Raw genomic sequence first — 18,541 nt, forward strand, 5'->3', positions numbered from 1 at the left:
GTATTGATATTTAAAAATTGAAAAGATCTTAATTAAATGTAATAAATTCAGAAGATCACTTTAATTTGCTAGAAAAATTACATTAATTTGTATTTTATTAGCACCTTCTAAGATGGCGTGCGAGCAGGCTGGCTGTACTTATCAGTGCTGTGTATTTTCTTCAGTATGTCAACAGAACATGAAAAAATTCAAGGCAACAGCACATGAAAAAGTTCAACATGAGTTTCATCATAATTCACTCTACTCACTAACATTGCTTTAATATTTTCTACAGAATTCTGTGTTTTTTCACTCTCCCGTATATTACTCATGCGGGGGAAATACCCTTTCAGTAACAGCATTAGTGCCAGGAAGGAAAAAGAGAAACTCCTCTAACTTGAATAAATTTGAGAATGGCATATAATTCTGAGAAATCATTTCAACCCATCTTTGAGTTTGCAGAGTGTTATTAGCAGTCTGTCCACTGAATTTCTCATTGGTGCAAACTGTTGGACACAGGCATTCTCATCACACGTTTCATTTTCTGCAAACTGAACACATGCCACAGTTTTCATAACTAGAGAAGCAGTTCTTTCACTATCATCTTATAATGGTATTTGATTTAAAGTAACCCAGTGTAGGATTCCAAGTTCTGGAAACTTTCTTCCATCCACTTTTTTAAGGAGGATAGAACCGTTTCATAGAAAAATATTGCAGTGCTGCGGAACCTTGTTACCTCTGCTGGAAGCAGGCCTTCCTCTGTTTCAAGCTTTCCAATAAGTGTTTTAACACTTGGGGGAAGAAACTGGTCTTCAATTTTGGCCTCCAAGGTAGTTTTCAACTTGCTAATACTATCTGTCACTTACATCACTCATATTATAAATTCAGTGTACTATGTACAAAACAATAATTTGTAATACTTGACTTGTTCTATATCCCATAACGTGTTCATATATGCATCTATGCAACTATAAATAAATAAATAAGTAGCATGAGTGACTCTCCAACTTTTTTCACTGCTTCATGAAATGTTGAAGCCTGGCTGTGAAGAGAGCTATGATCCTGCTGAATTATATAATATGCGAAGACACTCTCAGTTGCAACCAACCTCTCGTCCTAACCGCACAGTTTGTCAGAAATTAAAAAAAAGTTTAATGTTGGTCTGGACATTTCTGTGGAGACAGCTGTTTCATGTTTATCACTTTTTAAATAGAATGATATATATATCCACATACACTGCAAATGAAAAACTAGAAGCACACATGTGGCATCTCCCTTTTCTTTTTGAGTGTGAAGAACTAATGTCACAGAAAAATGGAAATTCTTTTTGAAATTGTTCATTGAAGGAGTACATTAACTACTTTGAACTCATGCTTGCCAGTAAGTATTTTTATTGATGAAGAATATCATCTAAACTTAATTGATGCAATATAACCTAACAGTACATAGCATACAATACAATCTGATATTATTTTGCACTTAAGATGACATATGGTGGTAGAAACATGCTTTGTGTCTTATGCTCAACAATGTAAGTGGGTACTTTTTCAGTAATACATAACCTAAAAATTGAAGCCTTAGTAGTGAATGTGACTGTCAGCAATAATTATCATTTTCATATTTAGAGTTCAGGTCCCTTCTTACACATCTAGATACCTTTAAAAAGTACGTTGTGAATAAAAGTCAGCAACAGTTAATGAAATCTATATTTTTTGAATATTTTCATGCTGGTCATAAAATACCTTTCCCTTCTGTGTACACATTACAGAATATTTGTTGGTATTGTTAAGATGGTGCTAGAAGATATTTTCAGGTTGTGGATGCTGAATATACCATTTTCAGCTGGAAAACCTACTAGTATACGGTGCTTGTAGCACACCAATTTGTTTATTTGAATGATAGTTTTATAATTTCAACTTTTGACCATTTCACTTATAATTTATGTTCTAAGAAAGGCTCAGACTTTTATTTTTACTATTGTAAATGTGATTCTGTCTATTATAAATGGTTTTGCAAAGGCCTGAGACTGTGAAAACAATGGGTTTGTTTATAAACAACTTTTGTGTTACCAGAAATAAAATAAAATCATGATTTTCTTTTATTCATATTGTGCACAATACATTTTGGGAAATGATTTCTGTTTTCAATTATGTTTTTTCTTTGTTCTACGCCATTTCGTGTTATGTTTGTGATGTGCTGCTTTGTTTTGTTGACTTTGCTGCAGTGTTTAGTTAGTTGTTTTTTGTATGTAGTTAGTGGCAACATTTGGAAGAACTTATACTTTTGGTTTCCTTATGGTTCATTCGTGCAGAATCGCGCACATGTTTAACATCACACACACCACTTTCAGTGAACAGTATTTATCCTAGACAAAGTGAAGAATGACGCAAACACAAAGTGAATCACAGAAGAAAAAGACAAAAACAAATGTATTTCTAGCATCCCATACATAGGCAAAGAGTTTCAAAAATCACAAAGTAGAAGTTGGGTTTTCTGCATAAAATAAACTAATTCATAATATAAAACATAATCATGAGCCATACTCAGGCTCTGGAATATACAAAGTAAAATGCCAGGAATGCTCCATGTTCTGCCTAGGACAAACAGAGAATCTGAAGATAATGAGAGAATGCTCAGAACATTTGCAACAACCAGTGAGCTACCTGTGCACCCATGACTGGCTGTGAGTTTAGTAAACCTTAGATTTGTCATGTGTTGTCTGGCTAGTGCCACCAGTCCTTTGTAACTGTAAGCTCCAGTAACCAATGGACAAATTGGCAAATAAAATCTCTGATGATACTTGTGCACTGCCTGCACACACAAAACTCAGAAACTTGGGAAATACTAGCAGACTGTTGATGCTCAACAACTGTTAGTGCCACTGTGTTATGTCTTTGTTGCAGAAGCCCTTAATTAGTTAATTATGATTATTGTTTTTGATCTAATTTTATCCACTTTCATGTCCCATTGCACACTTATACAGTGGCCAGAATATTTTTATTTTTTTAATCAGTCATATATTATGTGGCATAGTGTACTGCTATGGTGCTATGGGAGACAGTTGAAGTAGTAGTAGTTAAGTCTTAACCACTTAGTGTTCTGTGAGCAAAACTAACGTATAAGTGTGGAGAAAGCTTGGGTCTTGTAACTTACACTGCTATACAACTTTAATCTATTCCAAAGCACTGATAACACTCCCCCTAGGGGTCTCTCAACTATTTTGGGAGTACGTGCTTGGTGCATATGGGGTCTCTGCCCTAGCAGTACTCCTTCCTTTTCCATGCTGCATCCTCATACTATTCTTAATCCCCTCTCTTTGGGAGCAGGTCTGGTGTAAAATCGGGTAAACGAAACTTATGAATGTATCATTTTTCCCTTTCTCTCCTTTGTTGTTCTGCCTTCTCCTTTCCTTCCTGAACTTCGGCATTTTAAATCTCCCTTTTTGTCTTTTTTTCCTCGCTGTGCACGCTTGAAGGTCGCTTCATGCATTTGACACGTAAAGGGTGACTGCGTAATGTGTAACTCCCAGCACCAGGATTGACAGGTAGGGCTATTGCGTACCTCCTGGTAAAGGCCAGGCTCAGGGAGGGGTGATATTTTCTACAGTGAACGCATTCATCATTCAGAAAGGTGTGGACACATTTGCAGGCCCACTAAAGTCCTAAACTTGCTTACACAAAGGAACATTTGCTTCTAGAGACAGACAGTCCCTTTCAAGCGCAAAAACTGTTTAAGGCCAAGCTCCCATGAATATTCTTTTGTGTAAAGTCTCATTGAACACTGAATTCGTGACGTGTTGTCACATGGCTGACTGATGGTATAACTGAAGGAGATATCAGACATTATCTATCTGATCATGGCATAACTGCAGCCCATTGGTTTGTGTAAAGGGTTGATACAGAATTCGTGCCTACTCGCACCCTTTTCTTAATGTTCAGTCATGTGGAGCTCCCATTGAAGATGAAGGTGGACTATAAAGTCACTAACATTGGACCCTACACATTAAACCCAATGCGTTGCTACCAATGTCAGCATTATAACCATACTGACATATCCTGTAAAAACGCAGCCAAATGTGTAACTTGTAGCAAGGATGTTCATGAGGGAGATTACCCTCCTCCTCCTCCTCCCCCTCCTCTTCCTCCTCCTTTAGATACCATCTTCTAGACCAGTGCTCGATTTTTGCTGCAGAGCTTTCTGCTCTGTACTAGGCCACCCAGTACATTCGATGACACAGGCTTCTTAGTTGTGTATTGTGTGTTCCAGTTCACTTAGTACCATTCAGAGCCTCTGTGTACTATACATATACCACTTCTTAGTGCAATGAATCCACTAATGCCTCCACTCACTCACTCACTCACTCACTCACTCACTCAAATGCTCGCTGATGGTGGAGCCAACGTGATGTTCGTGTGATTCACAGGTCATCTCAGAATGTCAGGGAATGAAGCTATTGATACTGCTACCAAGGCTGCTGGCAGACTGCCTAGACCTTTTAGCTATTCTGTCCCTTCAGATGATCTCTTTGTTGCTGCATGTAGGAACATAGTGTCTCTCTGTCATGAACAATATTCTTCTCTATATGGGGACAAATTCTGGGAATTAAACACCTCCCATCAGCTTGGACAACTTCCCCTTGCCCTTCTCCTCATGAGGAGATACTTTTAGCTCAGCTATGTGTTGGGCACTGTTGTTTCAGTCACTGTCATTTGGTAGGTGAAGACCCCGCACCACTGTGCTTATTGCAACTAACCATGGACGGTGTGCCATTTTCTGACTCATTGCCGATTTTATAACCGTTTACATTTTAATGTGTGTGTGCCATCTGAATTATCAGATATTTTAGCAGATACAGCTTGAACCATAGATTGTGTTTTAATTTTTATTCATCGTAGTAATATGTGAAGGAAATGTGATTTTAAATTGTTTGAGCATCCTCCTAAAAGGGGAAGTGATTGTTTTTAGTTATCTCTCAGCTACAGTCGATTAGACCCTGAGTATTACAAACTTCAGCTTTTCCAGTAATTGACCATTCACCAGTTATGACACAGATGCTTATGACCTCAGCTGTTTTGCGTCCTAATACTACTACTACTACTACTACTACTACTAATGCACATCACACAACTGAACAAAAGTTATCCAATTGAAATGGGTAATGTGTAAAATATAGTTTCTCTCAACTATATCAGTTTTACAGTATGAGTAAAAATTGGAAGGATATGTGATGATAAGAATTGTGCTCTGTGTTGCGATGCAACCACAGCCAACTTGGCAGCTATGATACTGATAGATGATTTAAAAAGGTTGTTTTCAATTGTTAAGTTTGTAATATACAGCTTGTGTAGGTGTCCTGTGACTATGAAATGGTGTAAAGGTTTCCTTAAAAACACAGTTTTCAGCTCATTTTGGTTTTAAGCCATTATTTCTGATAATACATCGCCACCTCGCGCAATTTATTCTTTGATTATAATGTGTATATGAGAGGTTCATGTTGGCTTGAAACAGAACTTTCTCTTACAGAAGTTCATGCAAGGGCTTGAGTTATTTTCCTCATGTGAAAGAGTGACACTATAACAATGTATCAGAATTTTATTAGGAGCAATAAATTTTAAGATTGATGTCAGTGGTATTAGTGGTGAAAAAACTGAAAGAATGAGCTGAATGAGAGTTAACAGAAACTATTTAATATTTTGATTAGAATTTTCCATCTTTTGAGGCTTCACAGAAGAAGAAGAAAAATAACGTTACCATTTTTTTCCTAATTTTTGTCTTCAGAGGCCTTTAGACCTCCGGTTTTTCGTACGGGTGCTGACAAAGATGGGTTCAGCTTGGGGACATATAACAACTTCCAGGAAGTTTTTGGAGACAACAGGAAACTCTGGTTCTTACCTGTTTTCACAAGGTATGTTTACTATTACAGAAGAATGAATATTTTTCTCCCTGCCACATATCTGTAGAATCATATAGTGTGAACTGTTACGTAGCCATATAAAACTGATTTCATTTTGAAGTTAATATCTTCTGGGTTATTAGGCCATGTCATATTTCCTCTAAAATAATTGACAGTTTGACCCATCTGCTGGGAGCTTTCTCAGGATCTTCCTGTGTCCACTACTGCTAGAACACTGTCAGAGACCAGTGTCATGTTCTCTTATAAAGGGGAGTTTTCCTGCATTCATGCTGGAGAAGTGGTAATATTCATTAAAATTCTTATGGCTACCATTGGTGGGCCATCATCATAGGCTAATATTCCCACTCTGATGCAGAAGAAGAGGTGTTATTGGCTAAACTCTTGTGGATACTACTGGTGGCCCCCATATTACCACTTCTTCAGTACGAATGCAACACTAATCTCTGACAGTGTTGTAGCAGTAGTGGACACTGGAAGATCCCAGCAGAGGGTTTGGAATGTCGATTATTTTAGAGGAAATATGATGTGGTTTAATGACCCAGAAGATTTTAACTTCAGTGACAATGGCCACAAAAGCCTGCAGACTTAAATGCAACTCATAAACCGATATCAGTGTAACTGACACTTCTTATTGATACAAACTTTTTTCTGTCAACCTTGAAATTAGGATGCAGTGCATGCCAAAAGAAAATTACCTGTCAAATATGTTTTGTGTTCACGTATAAGGAACATAGTAATAAAATAAATTTCCCAACTCTGTTCCCTGGGAAAGGATATCCATTTTCAATTTCAACTGATGACACAATAATGAAGCCTCGTACAGATATGAGAAAATGTAGGCCGATGGAAAATCAGTGTTGTACTAACTCGGCTCTGTAATGTGTTGACTGTATTTAGTTCACACACAGATTAAAATGCTGATAAATAAGATTGTTTACAACAAAGGAGGAGAAAAGAGAGAACACAACCCATTAAAGGGCAGTTTGCTCCCTACTAGTTTTATGGAAAACATGATGTGTAACATAGTAGCAACATGCATCAAGACAGACAAACTGACAACCTGCAGTTTTCTTCAGGAAAGTATCAGTCACAGATAATTATTTTTTTCATAAATTATATGTCTAAGTGCTTCTGTTTTTTGGCCACCACTTTTCTTCATATTCAGGAACAATTAGTAAAAGGTCCACAAGTCTTGTTGATTCATATCAATAATGTTTAACTAATAATGGCTCATTATTTTAAAAAATTTGTTTTCAGGTTGCACAGGCATCATTTCGACGATACACTATTTTTAAAAAAAATAAAAACTATCTCTTGATGACAAAATTTTAGTGAACCTGATTTGGATAACAAAGTTTTTTGTACCGTGGCAGATCAACAAATTGGATACTATGATAAATCTCATAAGCATAACATGATCTGTATGTACAGTTACTTGTTCATTGAACAAGTAGCTTGACCTCAGATTTGCTCAATAGTACCTCACTGCACTAATCATAACATCTGTATTAGCACTGTTCTTTAATAGAACCTACTGCTGCCAACTGGTCCTTTGTATGTACAAGACAAAGATTGACTTCGTCAATGCATGATGTCTGTATTGCTAGCAATTGATACTCTAAGACAAAAAACTGACCCATCATGAAGGAATTACCTGAATGGGGTGGAAATCAGTAGATGTACTCTTCTGACATTGCTAACTTGGGGGTGATCAGTAGTATTATGAATACTGAATCTCGGCTGTTGAAAATTTATTCAGTATTCAAAAACAGTGGATGTGATGTACATGTACAAACAAACAAATGATTACAATTTCAGAAAAATTGGATGATTTATTCAAGGGAAAAAGCTTGAGAAATTTATCAGATGTCCACCTCTGGCCCTTATGCAAGCAGCTATTCAGCTTGGCATTGATTGATAGAGTTGTTGGATGTCCTTTTGAGGAATATCATGTCAAATTCTGTCCAACTGGCACATTAGGTCATCAAAATCCCGAACTGGTTGGAGGGCTCTGCCCCTAATACCGCAGACATTCTCAGTTCGGGAGAGATCCAGTGATCTTACTGGCCAAGATAGGGTTTGGCAAGCATGAAGACAAGCAGTAGAAACTCACACTTCATGCAGGTGGGTGTTATCTTGTTGAAATGTAAATCCAGGATGGTGTGCCATGAAGGGAAACAAAACAGGGTGTAGAATATTATTGACACTCCACTGCGCTGTAAGTGTGTCAAAAGTGACAACCAAAGGGGTCCTGCTATGAAATGAAATGACACCCCAGACAATCATTCCTAGTTGTCGAGCCATACAGCGGGCAACAGTCAGGTTGGTATCCCACCGCTATCCAGGATGTCTTGAGCCACATCTTCACTGGTCATCGTGGATCAGTTCAAAGCAGAACTGATCAATGAAGACAATTCTACTCCAATCAGTAAGGTTCCAAGCCAAAGGTGAGTCTGGAGGCACACTGGACAGTGGTGGGATACCAACCTGTCACTGGCCATATGGCCCAGTGACCAGGAGAGTTCAATCTAATTTGAATAATTCCTTCATGGTGTGTGTTTTTTGTCTCAGAGTGTATTAGTGGTCCAAATAGTTCTTCAGATGGCAGATGTGTGCAATCTACACATAGAATGTAAAAGCTACTTTATCTCAAAGAAGAGAGAATGGGTTGTACTAAAAGCAAATGAGATCCTGTATGCAAGTAGGTACAAACATATAAGACACAATTAAAGTAAATGGCAAAAAATAAATGCTGAACAAAAGACACACACATAAAGAAATGAAGTAATATGTTGACTGTTAATAGTCATTAAAATTCAGAAGTAGCTTTTTACTGAAAATCAAAAATATTTGTTTAGTGATTGGATAGAAAGTCTAATAGGAGAAATCAGAAGGAACGAAGGTTATAGCTAGCATTAGGAAAAACCAAATGAGGTAGTGTAGTGGTTAGCACACTGGGTTCGCATTCAGGATGACGATGGTTCAAACCCGCATTCGGGCATCCTGATTTAGGTTTTCCGTGGTTTCTCTAAATTGCTTATGGCAAATGTGGGATGGTTACTCTGAAAGAGCATGGCTATTTTTCTTCTCCATCCGTATCTGATCTGAGCTTGAGCTCCATCTCTAATGACCACGTTTGTCATCAGGACCTTTAATCACTGATCCTCCTCCTCTAACATTAGGAACAAAATGTTTTATTTTATGGCCACGTTCAGTGATTTTTTTGTGCAGATTTTGGTGTCAATTTTTGCAAATTTAGGTATTTCTTTTTGTGCTTCATACACATTGACAGCATTCTCTCACTCCACTACTTCCAATAGTCCCAGGACTATTTTGTGATGTGGGTGACATAAATCCTTTCCATTGTGCAGCAGTCTGCCAGTTCCAGGAGATTTTTGAGACACATGACAAATGTTAAACTTCTGCAATGGAGGACTCATTACAATTTTAGCCCATATCTACCTGCTTTTAAATGTCAGAGCTGAATATCTGTCTTCCCCCCCCCCCCCCCCCCGCCCCCCTCTTTAGACAAAAGACTTCACAAAAGAAAAGAGCTGCGACCAGCTTTGAGCTTCGGTACTAAATGGTAATACACTTGTCTTGGTTGCCATTTTTTTTAACCATCTCATGACAAGGTTCAGAAAAACCTCATCATCAGACCTGTGGTATGAAATCAACAGTGCAGTGAAGCTGAGAAATGTAGTGTTAAAATCAATACAAAGTGTCTTCTTGTTTCCTTGATCTACATACATACTCCACAAAAAATGATGTGTGGTGAGGGGTGCATTGCAGAACTACTAGTTATTTTCTTTCCTGTTCCAATTGCAAATGGAGCAAGGGAAAAACAATTTTTATATGCCTTCATATGAGCCCTAATTTCTCTTATGTTTGTGGTCCTTAAGCAAAATGTACAGTGGCAGCAGTTGGAGCATTCTACAGTCAGCTTCAAATGGTGGTTCCCTAAATTTTCTAAATAACATTCCTAAAAAATCAGGTTACCTTCCATTCAGAAGGCTGTTGCACACAGTGACTGTTATATTGACTTTTAAGTAATAGATTTCAGATATCGGTCATTCTTTTTAAATTTTATTGGCAGATCTAGATTTCAGCTAGAAACTAGCCATTCTCAATGTACTATCATTTTTGATCAATGCATGTAATGCCTGTTAGTCATGCTTCGTCCACAGTTCATTGAATTCAATGAACTGCGGAATTCAATGAAATGAGTATATTTTTAGATCACTTTGGCAGGCCCTCATAAACCACACATACTTGACTGCAAGAAAAATGCTTTGTTTCAGGCAGTAAAAAGGCAGACTAGGTGGTGGACGTAAGAAAATGCAAGAGGAAATGTGTGACACAGTTGATCAATTAATGGATGTCTCCATTGAAATTGATTCACAAAAAGCAGCTGAACTTAGCATACCGCACTCAACAGTGTGTGACCACATTAAAAAGAGATTTGGAAGTGTAATTTAGACTGATGTTTTTGTCAATGAATTTTCTGAGTGTGACATGAAGCAGGAGTTGCAGTCTTCTGTGCTCTTTGGACAGTTTCCAAATGCACTTGCACAATGCTACATAAAATTTGGTTGAAGTAGAAATAGTCTGAACCATATTCACAATTTTATAAAAACTCTTAACCTCCTGTCATATCAAGCGGTTCACTTTACAGAAGATTTTGGCTGAGTACTCTTCAATCATGTCAAGTTGTAACTGACCACATCATGGTTAGTCACTTTCCCCTCATTCAGTCATGTTATCAGTTGTGAGATTGATAGTGCTCAGTATAAAACCATTTAAGGCTACATTTCAACCTATGTTGTGCACTCTCTCTCCAACCTTAAAGTGGCTCCCTTCTAATTGAACTGAAGTGCTGCTACAATGTAGGTGTTTGGGATAATGTAGCCATACATTGTGTGTGTGTGTGTGTGTGTGTGTGTGTGTGTGTGTGTGTGTGTTCTGTAGTCAAATCTGAGGGATATTACCAAAAAGCTTAGCACAATTTTCAGTTTATGTCATGTGCCTATCGACTACTGAAAATCTCTATTATTCGGTCAGCATTACTGTTACTCCTTCCATTGTTGATATTTCATCAAGGACATATCAAACACATTTACTTCCTTTACTATGCTATCCAAGGAACCACTTGGGTCATTCAAGAGTGTTATTTTGTGATGAATGTGCAATATATAAAAGTTCACATACAAGGAATGTGGCTTTTTAATCAAAGGAAGATGTCCAGTATGTGCCAGAGTTGGAAAGAAAGTGGCCTCATGTTGACTGATGTGAGATCTCATCATGATACCAGTTTGGACAATATTTTTTTGAAGGGTATGTGGAAGGAAATTCTTACATGGACATGTAGCAAACAGAATTAATACTTCAGCTGGAATACAAGGGAATTGGGCCTTGTGTGGTTCCTGCAGAACTGAGCCCCAGCACACTTTGCCATTATGGTGAACAGTTTCAAAGTACCTGGATTGGGCATGGTTTAGCAACATCTCCAGCCCCAGGAAAAATGCTGCCGTAAAGCCCAAACCTTTCCACACCAGACAACTAAATATGAGGATAATTAAGTTCCATGTGGTTCCTCGCCAGAACAAGCCCAATGAGGAATTGTGCTAATATTTCAGGCAGAGGTACAAATTTATAAAATACCTTTGTAAAGTGTTAGCATCTTATTTTTGTGTGAAGAACTGGGATAATGGATTAGTTGTAACTTAATATTAAAAATATCATAAAATTCATATCTTCTGAAATGGACAGTTTTTGCTCCCAGCAATATCCATAAACTAATTCTACCTAATGGCATAATTATAGTTATATAGCTTCCTGCTAGGAAAGTTTCAAGTTTACATTACAAAACTAGAAACATTATTGTGCGACTTATCAAAGGGGAGTGAATGAATTTTAGTGGAGATTTCGATATTCACTTAATGAAATATTTAGATAACAGAAATGACCTGCTCAATCAATATAACTTGTAGAACACTAGGTTGCAAAATGAAGTAGTAAACCAGACTCATATTGAATCCAAAAAACAGATTAATGATTAATGGCATGGTACCAGATATTCTACAGAGTTGTTGTTTCCATTTTGTGGTATAAAATGGGAACAACTCAGTAGGACATCTGGAAATACACTATTAATCAGTCCCGCTGGAGAAACTAGAGAGATGAAACAGATTAATGATGAGATGAAACAGATTAATGACCATTTGCATTGAATACAAGTCGCCGATAACCTTGCTGTTGAACACCCTATGCGTACCACCATATTATGAACTCGGGTCAGCTAGAGTGTGAGATTTGGATGGCTTCTCACACTTTACAGGCAAATGCTGGCTTTTCCCCCTCATTGGCCCCTGAAATGCCACAAACCATTGAAACACACAGAAAAATATTTTTTTTACAATTCATGGATCGCATATATGAATTTCCCATCCATCTTTGATTAAAGTGACTGTGTGGTGACAAGAATAGCATCCAGCAACAGAAATACAATAATGCTAGATCCAGAATACATAAGTGTGTATGCCATATATACTCTAGAGAAATGAGAACAATGTGAAAGAGAGAAAAATATACATTATAGAAATGGTATAGTAATGGTGCAGAACAATTCTAATCTTAACTCTTGAGAATTTTTTCTCTAGAATTACACAGGGTATTATTGTCTATAATAGTCTGCACATTTATATGTTGAGGCATAACAAATTGTCCAGGTATTTACCCAGTCATGAATAACCTTAATCATGATGCACAATATTCTGTATGAAGTTACTTCTTAAACAAAAATGAAATCATAGCATGCAAACAAATAGACAGGCTATTTTCATTATCTGAAATGATATGGAATTGCTGTTACAGTAAAATGCAAATAATTTTTCGCTTTCAGATATCTGACCCCACTTGTGGAAGAATACTCAGTGGAAAAAATATTCAATTTGTTATGGAACATTAGCAGGTTGCCATGAAAACAAAGCACAGTAATAAAATATGTGATGTGATGGTCCCTTGACGGCCTATGTGAATGTCTTCATTTGAAATGCATTGTGGAATTTTTTGTCGTGTCGTGATCTCCAGTGTGAAAAGGCCTTAAAGCGGGGGTTACTAGAAATAATTTTCCAAAAATCCTTCACCAAAGAAGACAAAGTAAGAATCTGAATGAAGGACAGCTGCCAACATGAGTAGTAACTTAAAAGTAGATGTCTTCAGTGTAGCAAAGCAGCTTAAATCACTTAGTAAAGGAATGTTCTTCGGTCCACATTTTATACCACTTAGATTGTTGTCAGTGTACGCTGATAGGATAGCTCCATACTTAGCAATCATATACAGTCACTTGCTCGATGAAAGATCAGTACGTATAGGCTGGAAAGTTGAACAGGTCACACCAGTACTTGAGTAAGGAACTAGCATGGCTGCTAATGGTTACACATTATCTGTAACTGTTATGGATTTGCCAACTTAACTATGGAGTTACAGAAAGTTGCTAAAATGTTAAGGAAATAGACATTTTATAATTTGATGTTTTAAAAAATTGGAAAAGGCATTGTTTAAATTTCACTAATCATATACTGTACTGTTAAAATGTTGTATAGATTTTAATGATTTCCTTCAGTAATATGTAGTAAATCATTCAGAGAATGATTTTGCCATGATGGCTACTTACGTAGGTTATGCTGAGTGGTGATGAAAATTTTTCTTTCTGCACTTGTCAGCTTAAAGGGTAGCCAAAGGCCTTCCCATTTTGGTAACATGAGTTCCTGCCCAATCACTGAAGCTAAGCAACATTTCCTGGCTAGTACTTGGGGGGGTGATCATCCAGGGAAAACTCGGTGCCATTGGTGTTGAGGATATGCAAATCGCCAAAGTGACATCCAATTGAAAGACTTGTACCAGGTCCTGGTGCCACCTGACATTTATTTATTTATTAGTTTAAAGAATCGGAATAAAATTTCTTTTGAACAAAGTTGCATCACAATATTAACGATATTCATATTTAAGCTATTGCGATTTTTTCATGGAGGCAAGTTTCTCTAACCATATAATGTCATAAGATGCACAGCTCACTCATTTATCTATACTTAATGGCCGTCTTCTTTATTTATTTATTTATTTATTTATTTATTTATTTTTTTTTTTTTGCTGGGAGTAAATTATTATAGACTGATCAGTTTTCAGTAATTTTGTGACTTTATCTGTGTTTGGTGATTTTATTCACAATTTTAGAATTCAAAAGGACTACATGTGTATGGTGGTAGCTGCTAAGGAGTTTTTAATTGTTTTCCCAAAAATGCAAGGAATTAGACTTTTTTTGTGTTTGTTCAGTTTCTATAAGACAAGCCTAAAGCAAATCATTATGCAAAACTAAACAGTGGAAATGATATCCAGAGTGAAAGTGAAAAAAATAATATGATGGAAGCTTCTGTAGATGTTCAAAGTGCCAGTAGTAATGGATTTACTTATGTTGATTGCACTGAGAAGGAAAGTGAAAAATGATCACAATAAAAAAAGTAAATACTCTAAAAGGTCTCCAAATACTGCAGCAAATTCAGATAGCAATGTTGTAACACCAAAGTGTTAGCCTTAATTAGGCTTCTAATTTTTGAAATTTTCTGGGATGGGGCCATGGAGCCTCCTCCGTATTTGCCATGTGATTACTAATAGCCCCTTGTCTGTATTGGCAGCTATGAAGTAGGAGTAATACACTGCATTACACAGACTATCAGCTTGAAGAAAACAGTTTATTAATAGAGGACACAGATTCAGAAAATATCGTTCTTCTGAAACACTACAACCAGCTCTTTATTTACACAAAGCAAAGAGTGCTGTTGACAGGGTGTTTCAAATTGATTTCATATTTCTAGATTTCCAGAATATGTTTGACGCCATTCCTCACAAGCAACTTCCAATCAGATTGCATACCTAAGTCGCATCATCTCAGCTGTGCAACTGGATTTGAGATTTCCTGTCACAAAAGTCACTGTTCATAGTAACTGATGGAAAGTCATGGAGTGAAACAGAAGTGATATTCTGGCGTTTGACAAGGAAGTATTCCTAGATTTCCAGAAAGCTTTGGCACTGTACCACGCAAGTGTCTTGTACTGAAACTAAGTGCTTATGGAATATCATCTCAGTTTTGTAACTGGATTCATGATTTCCTGTCAGAGAGGTCACAGTTTGTAGTAATTGACTGAAAGTCATTGAGTAAAACAGAAGTATTTCTGGCATTCCCTGAGGCAGTGCTATTGGCCCTCTGCTGTTCTTTATCTATATAAACAATTTAGGAGACAATCTGAGCAGCTGTCTTAAGTTGTTTGCAGATAATGCCGTCGTTTATCATCTAGTAAAATCATTAGAAGATCAAAACCAATTGCAAAATTATTGATAAGATATCCGTATGGTGCTAAAAGTGGCAGGGCAGTTGACTGTAAATAATGAAAAATGTTAAGTTAGCCACGTGTGTACTAAGATGAATCCATGAAGTTTTGGTTACATAATAGCTTACAGAAGTCAAAATGTAAAATTCCACTATATACTTAGAGATTACAATTATGAATAACTTAAATTGGAATGATCACATAGATAATGGTGTGGGCAAAGGTAACCAAAGACTGTGATTTATTGGTAGAACACTTAGAAGATGCGACAGGTCTACAAAAGAGACTGCCTTCACTATGCATGTCCGTCCTATTCTGGAGTACTGCTGCAGGGTATAGGATCTGCATGAGATTATCTTGACAGAGGACATTGAAAAAGTTCTGAGAAGATCAGCTTATTTTGTATTATCACAAAGTGGGGGGTGGGGGGGAGGGGAGAGTCACAGTTACAGTATGAGAGTCGGGGTGGCATTTTTCATTGCAGCAGGGTCTTTTCACAACATTTTAGTCACCGACTTTCTCCTCTGAATTCAAAAAATTGTTTGGTGCCCACCCACATATGGAGAACTGATCATTGTAATAAAATAATAGAAATCATAGAGTTCACTTGGAAAGATTTAAGTGTTGGTTTTTCCTTTGTGCTGTTCTAAGAGTGAAACAGCAGAGAAATGGCTTGAAGGTGGTTCATTTATCCCTCTGCCAGGAACTTAATTGTGTATTGCAGATTTGTCGTGTGGATGTAGATGTAAATGTAATTTTGTTCTGCTGTTTTTCTTGCCCAATAACTCGTCTATAAAGACCTTTTCATGTTTTATCTTCTTGTCTTGGTAGTAGGTGACCTTAACGATTACAAAATTCTTTATTCACCAATATTTGCTCAAACTGAGTTTCTGTTTCTAATCACTGGCATAAATCTTCATTAAATAATAGATAACTAGCTCCACCAACTGAAGAATTGTTGTTATGGAGTGATATGTTGCAGACACTTCCTGTTCCTTAAGACTCATCGTATGTCCGTAAGTTGTTCTTTATTTTCTTGTTGCATTTATCTGACTTCTTTGTGACAGACTTTTTCTGTTGCCCTTTGGTATCTTCTAGGTTTTCAGGTACCTGTACTACATCATTCTCAATCCCCCCCCCCCCCCCTTCTGTGGTGACAGTGATCTTTTTCTCATGCTGATCCCAGAAATTCCTTAAAGGATTCAAACCATGCTGCTGAAGATCATGATGCATTATTTGTGTCATTTGTCGTTGACACTGTAGGTGAACATTCGAGAACTGCAGCCTTTTCCAGCAGGACGACTCCGATCTTTTTTAAACAATCTTTCCAATTGGTAGATATGTAGCCTGAATTGCATCCAGTGCATTTTTTTAATAATCTGGGAACTGATCTTTTCTTGCTGATTTTATGTTTTTCATTTTCCACTCAGACAACAGCTTCCTGTTTTAGCAGTCTGCAAAAAGCCAAATCCAATGGCTGACACAAATGTGTGCTCTTGAGTGGAGATAGAATGAAGTATATATTGTTCTTGGAGCACTGCTCGACAGTGTTGATTGATATATGGCTAGCTACATTTTCACCTATAATCACTGTAGGAACATCTCCTAGGCTTTAAGATAGTGCAGAGCAATAGTCTGAAACAAGTGTTCAAAAAGAATTCACTCTGTCCAACCTGACTTGGTCCTGTGGTATATTGCGCTTATAAGCTTACCTTCTGTTCATGTATTATACACGTTATCCAGCTTGTGAACCACACAAGGTGGAAATAAAACTCCCATTAGCTGCACCAGAAAACATAACAGGAAAGTTTTTCCTTGTAACATCCATTATCCTCTGTGGGAGCTTGTATTTCTGTTTACAATCAGTTTTGTTTTCCCTGCATTATCTTGCATAGTAGACTCACTAAAACTGATATTTGCGTGGGCTGACATCTCTTTTTAAGGAACTGGCCAATTCATTATAATTTTCATCTGTAGGCTCAGGTGTAACAGCTGCCCTGGCTCATGTAATGTTATTACACATTCGAGTTTTTAGCTCATTACTTTCCCTTCATAAATGTGTCTTTGCCTGTTTTGAGCTAGGGAAATTGTTCTTGTATCAGGTTTCCACCACTCCCTTTTTATCAAGAAACTTCTCCACAGCAAATCTAATGTCAAAGACTGCAAATGAGAATCCCCACTCCACTTTTAAAAAGCTGAGAAATTGGACATAACTTTTTCTTCATTGTGGTTGAAAACAGTGGCCCAGCTATAAGGATTCGGCAGTACATTTTTACCCACCTCTGAATCGATGACTTTGAAACTCTGAATTCTTCTGCTTCTTCTTCTTTTTCAAATAGCTCATTCCATTTTAAGGCTTCAGCTGCATTCTGTATGGCACTTTCACTGAAGATATAGTAGGCTTTCGAAGTCGTGTATGATCAAACAAAGCTTTTCCCTCACTAAAACTCAAAAGTAAAACAATAATATAAAAATAACCTATCAATTATTTTGAATCAGTTTTGTGTCCTGACTTAAAACAGCACCCAAAGTTTGGTTTAAGTGTAACTGTTATTGTAAAAGTACATACATGTCAAACACATGAAGATTTAAACAAAAAATCATGGCTAGGCTTTCATTACAACACTTGAGTGATACCAGCTATGTACTTTCTTAGATTTACATGCATACAAGGTAACTTCCAGAAACCCAATTATCATGAATATAAAAATTTTCATTTTTTTAGCAAAGATTTTAGCTTAAATAGGGTACCTTAATTGCAAGAACAATTCACAAACTGGAGGTCTGTTCACTGGAAAAACAATTGAACTTTATTTACAATGAATTGGCAACCAGCTAGAATCTCCCATAGAGCTGTGCCAACTGTCAACATAAAATGTGACAAAATGTCCCAAGTTAGGATTCTGTCCCAAGTATGAGAACTTGACTGTACCATGTGACATTTATGCAAATCATTAATGTATGAAGCAAATGCATATCTGTAAACATACTTCAGTTGTATAATAATAAAGAACATAATTAACACTCTCTGAAGCAAAAGTGCAAAGACTCTAATCTGAATATACTTCTAAACACTCATGCTGACCCTCCCTTTCTTTTTACTTGAGTTGGCCAATTCTAACATGACTATAGTCCCAGAATTTCGTGCCTTGGCTGATGGCCCTGTAATGTTCCCTGTGCTGTATGGTATCTTCTGTGATTTTAAGTCTTCTAAAATCCCTTCTTGTATCTTTTGGACAGCCTATGAAGTTTTTTAATTTGG

General features: G+C 37.0%; 1 protein-coding gene across 7 annotated transcripts in view; it reads left to right on the top strand.

Annotated features, from left to right (window-relative positions):
- Positions 1-18,541, top strand: part of LOC126248810 (palmitoyltransferase ZDHHC20-B-like) — a 344,143-nt gene that overhangs the window by 229,907 nt on the left and 95,695 nt on the right. For 5 of the 7 annotated variants that reach the window (XM_049950216.1, XM_049950217.1, XM_049950213.1 and 2 more), the window contains one exon: positions 5,758-5,884. The exons of the other annotated variants lie outside the window; for them this stretch is intronic. In XM_049950216.1, coding sequence (XP_049806173.1) covers positions 5,758-5,884 — 127 coding nt within the window. The remainder of the gene's footprint in view (positions 1-5,757; positions 5,885-18,541) is intronic. 7 annotated transcript variants of the gene reach the window in all.

This window comes from Schistocerca nitens, chromosome 3 (genome assembly GCF_023898315.1).
Source record: "Schistocerca nitens isolate TAMUIC-IGC-003100 chromosome 3, iqSchNite1.1, whole genome shotgun sequence".
NCBI classification, from domain to species: domain Eukaryota; kingdom Metazoa; phylum Arthropoda; class Insecta; order Orthoptera; family Acrididae; genus Schistocerca; species Schistocerca nitens.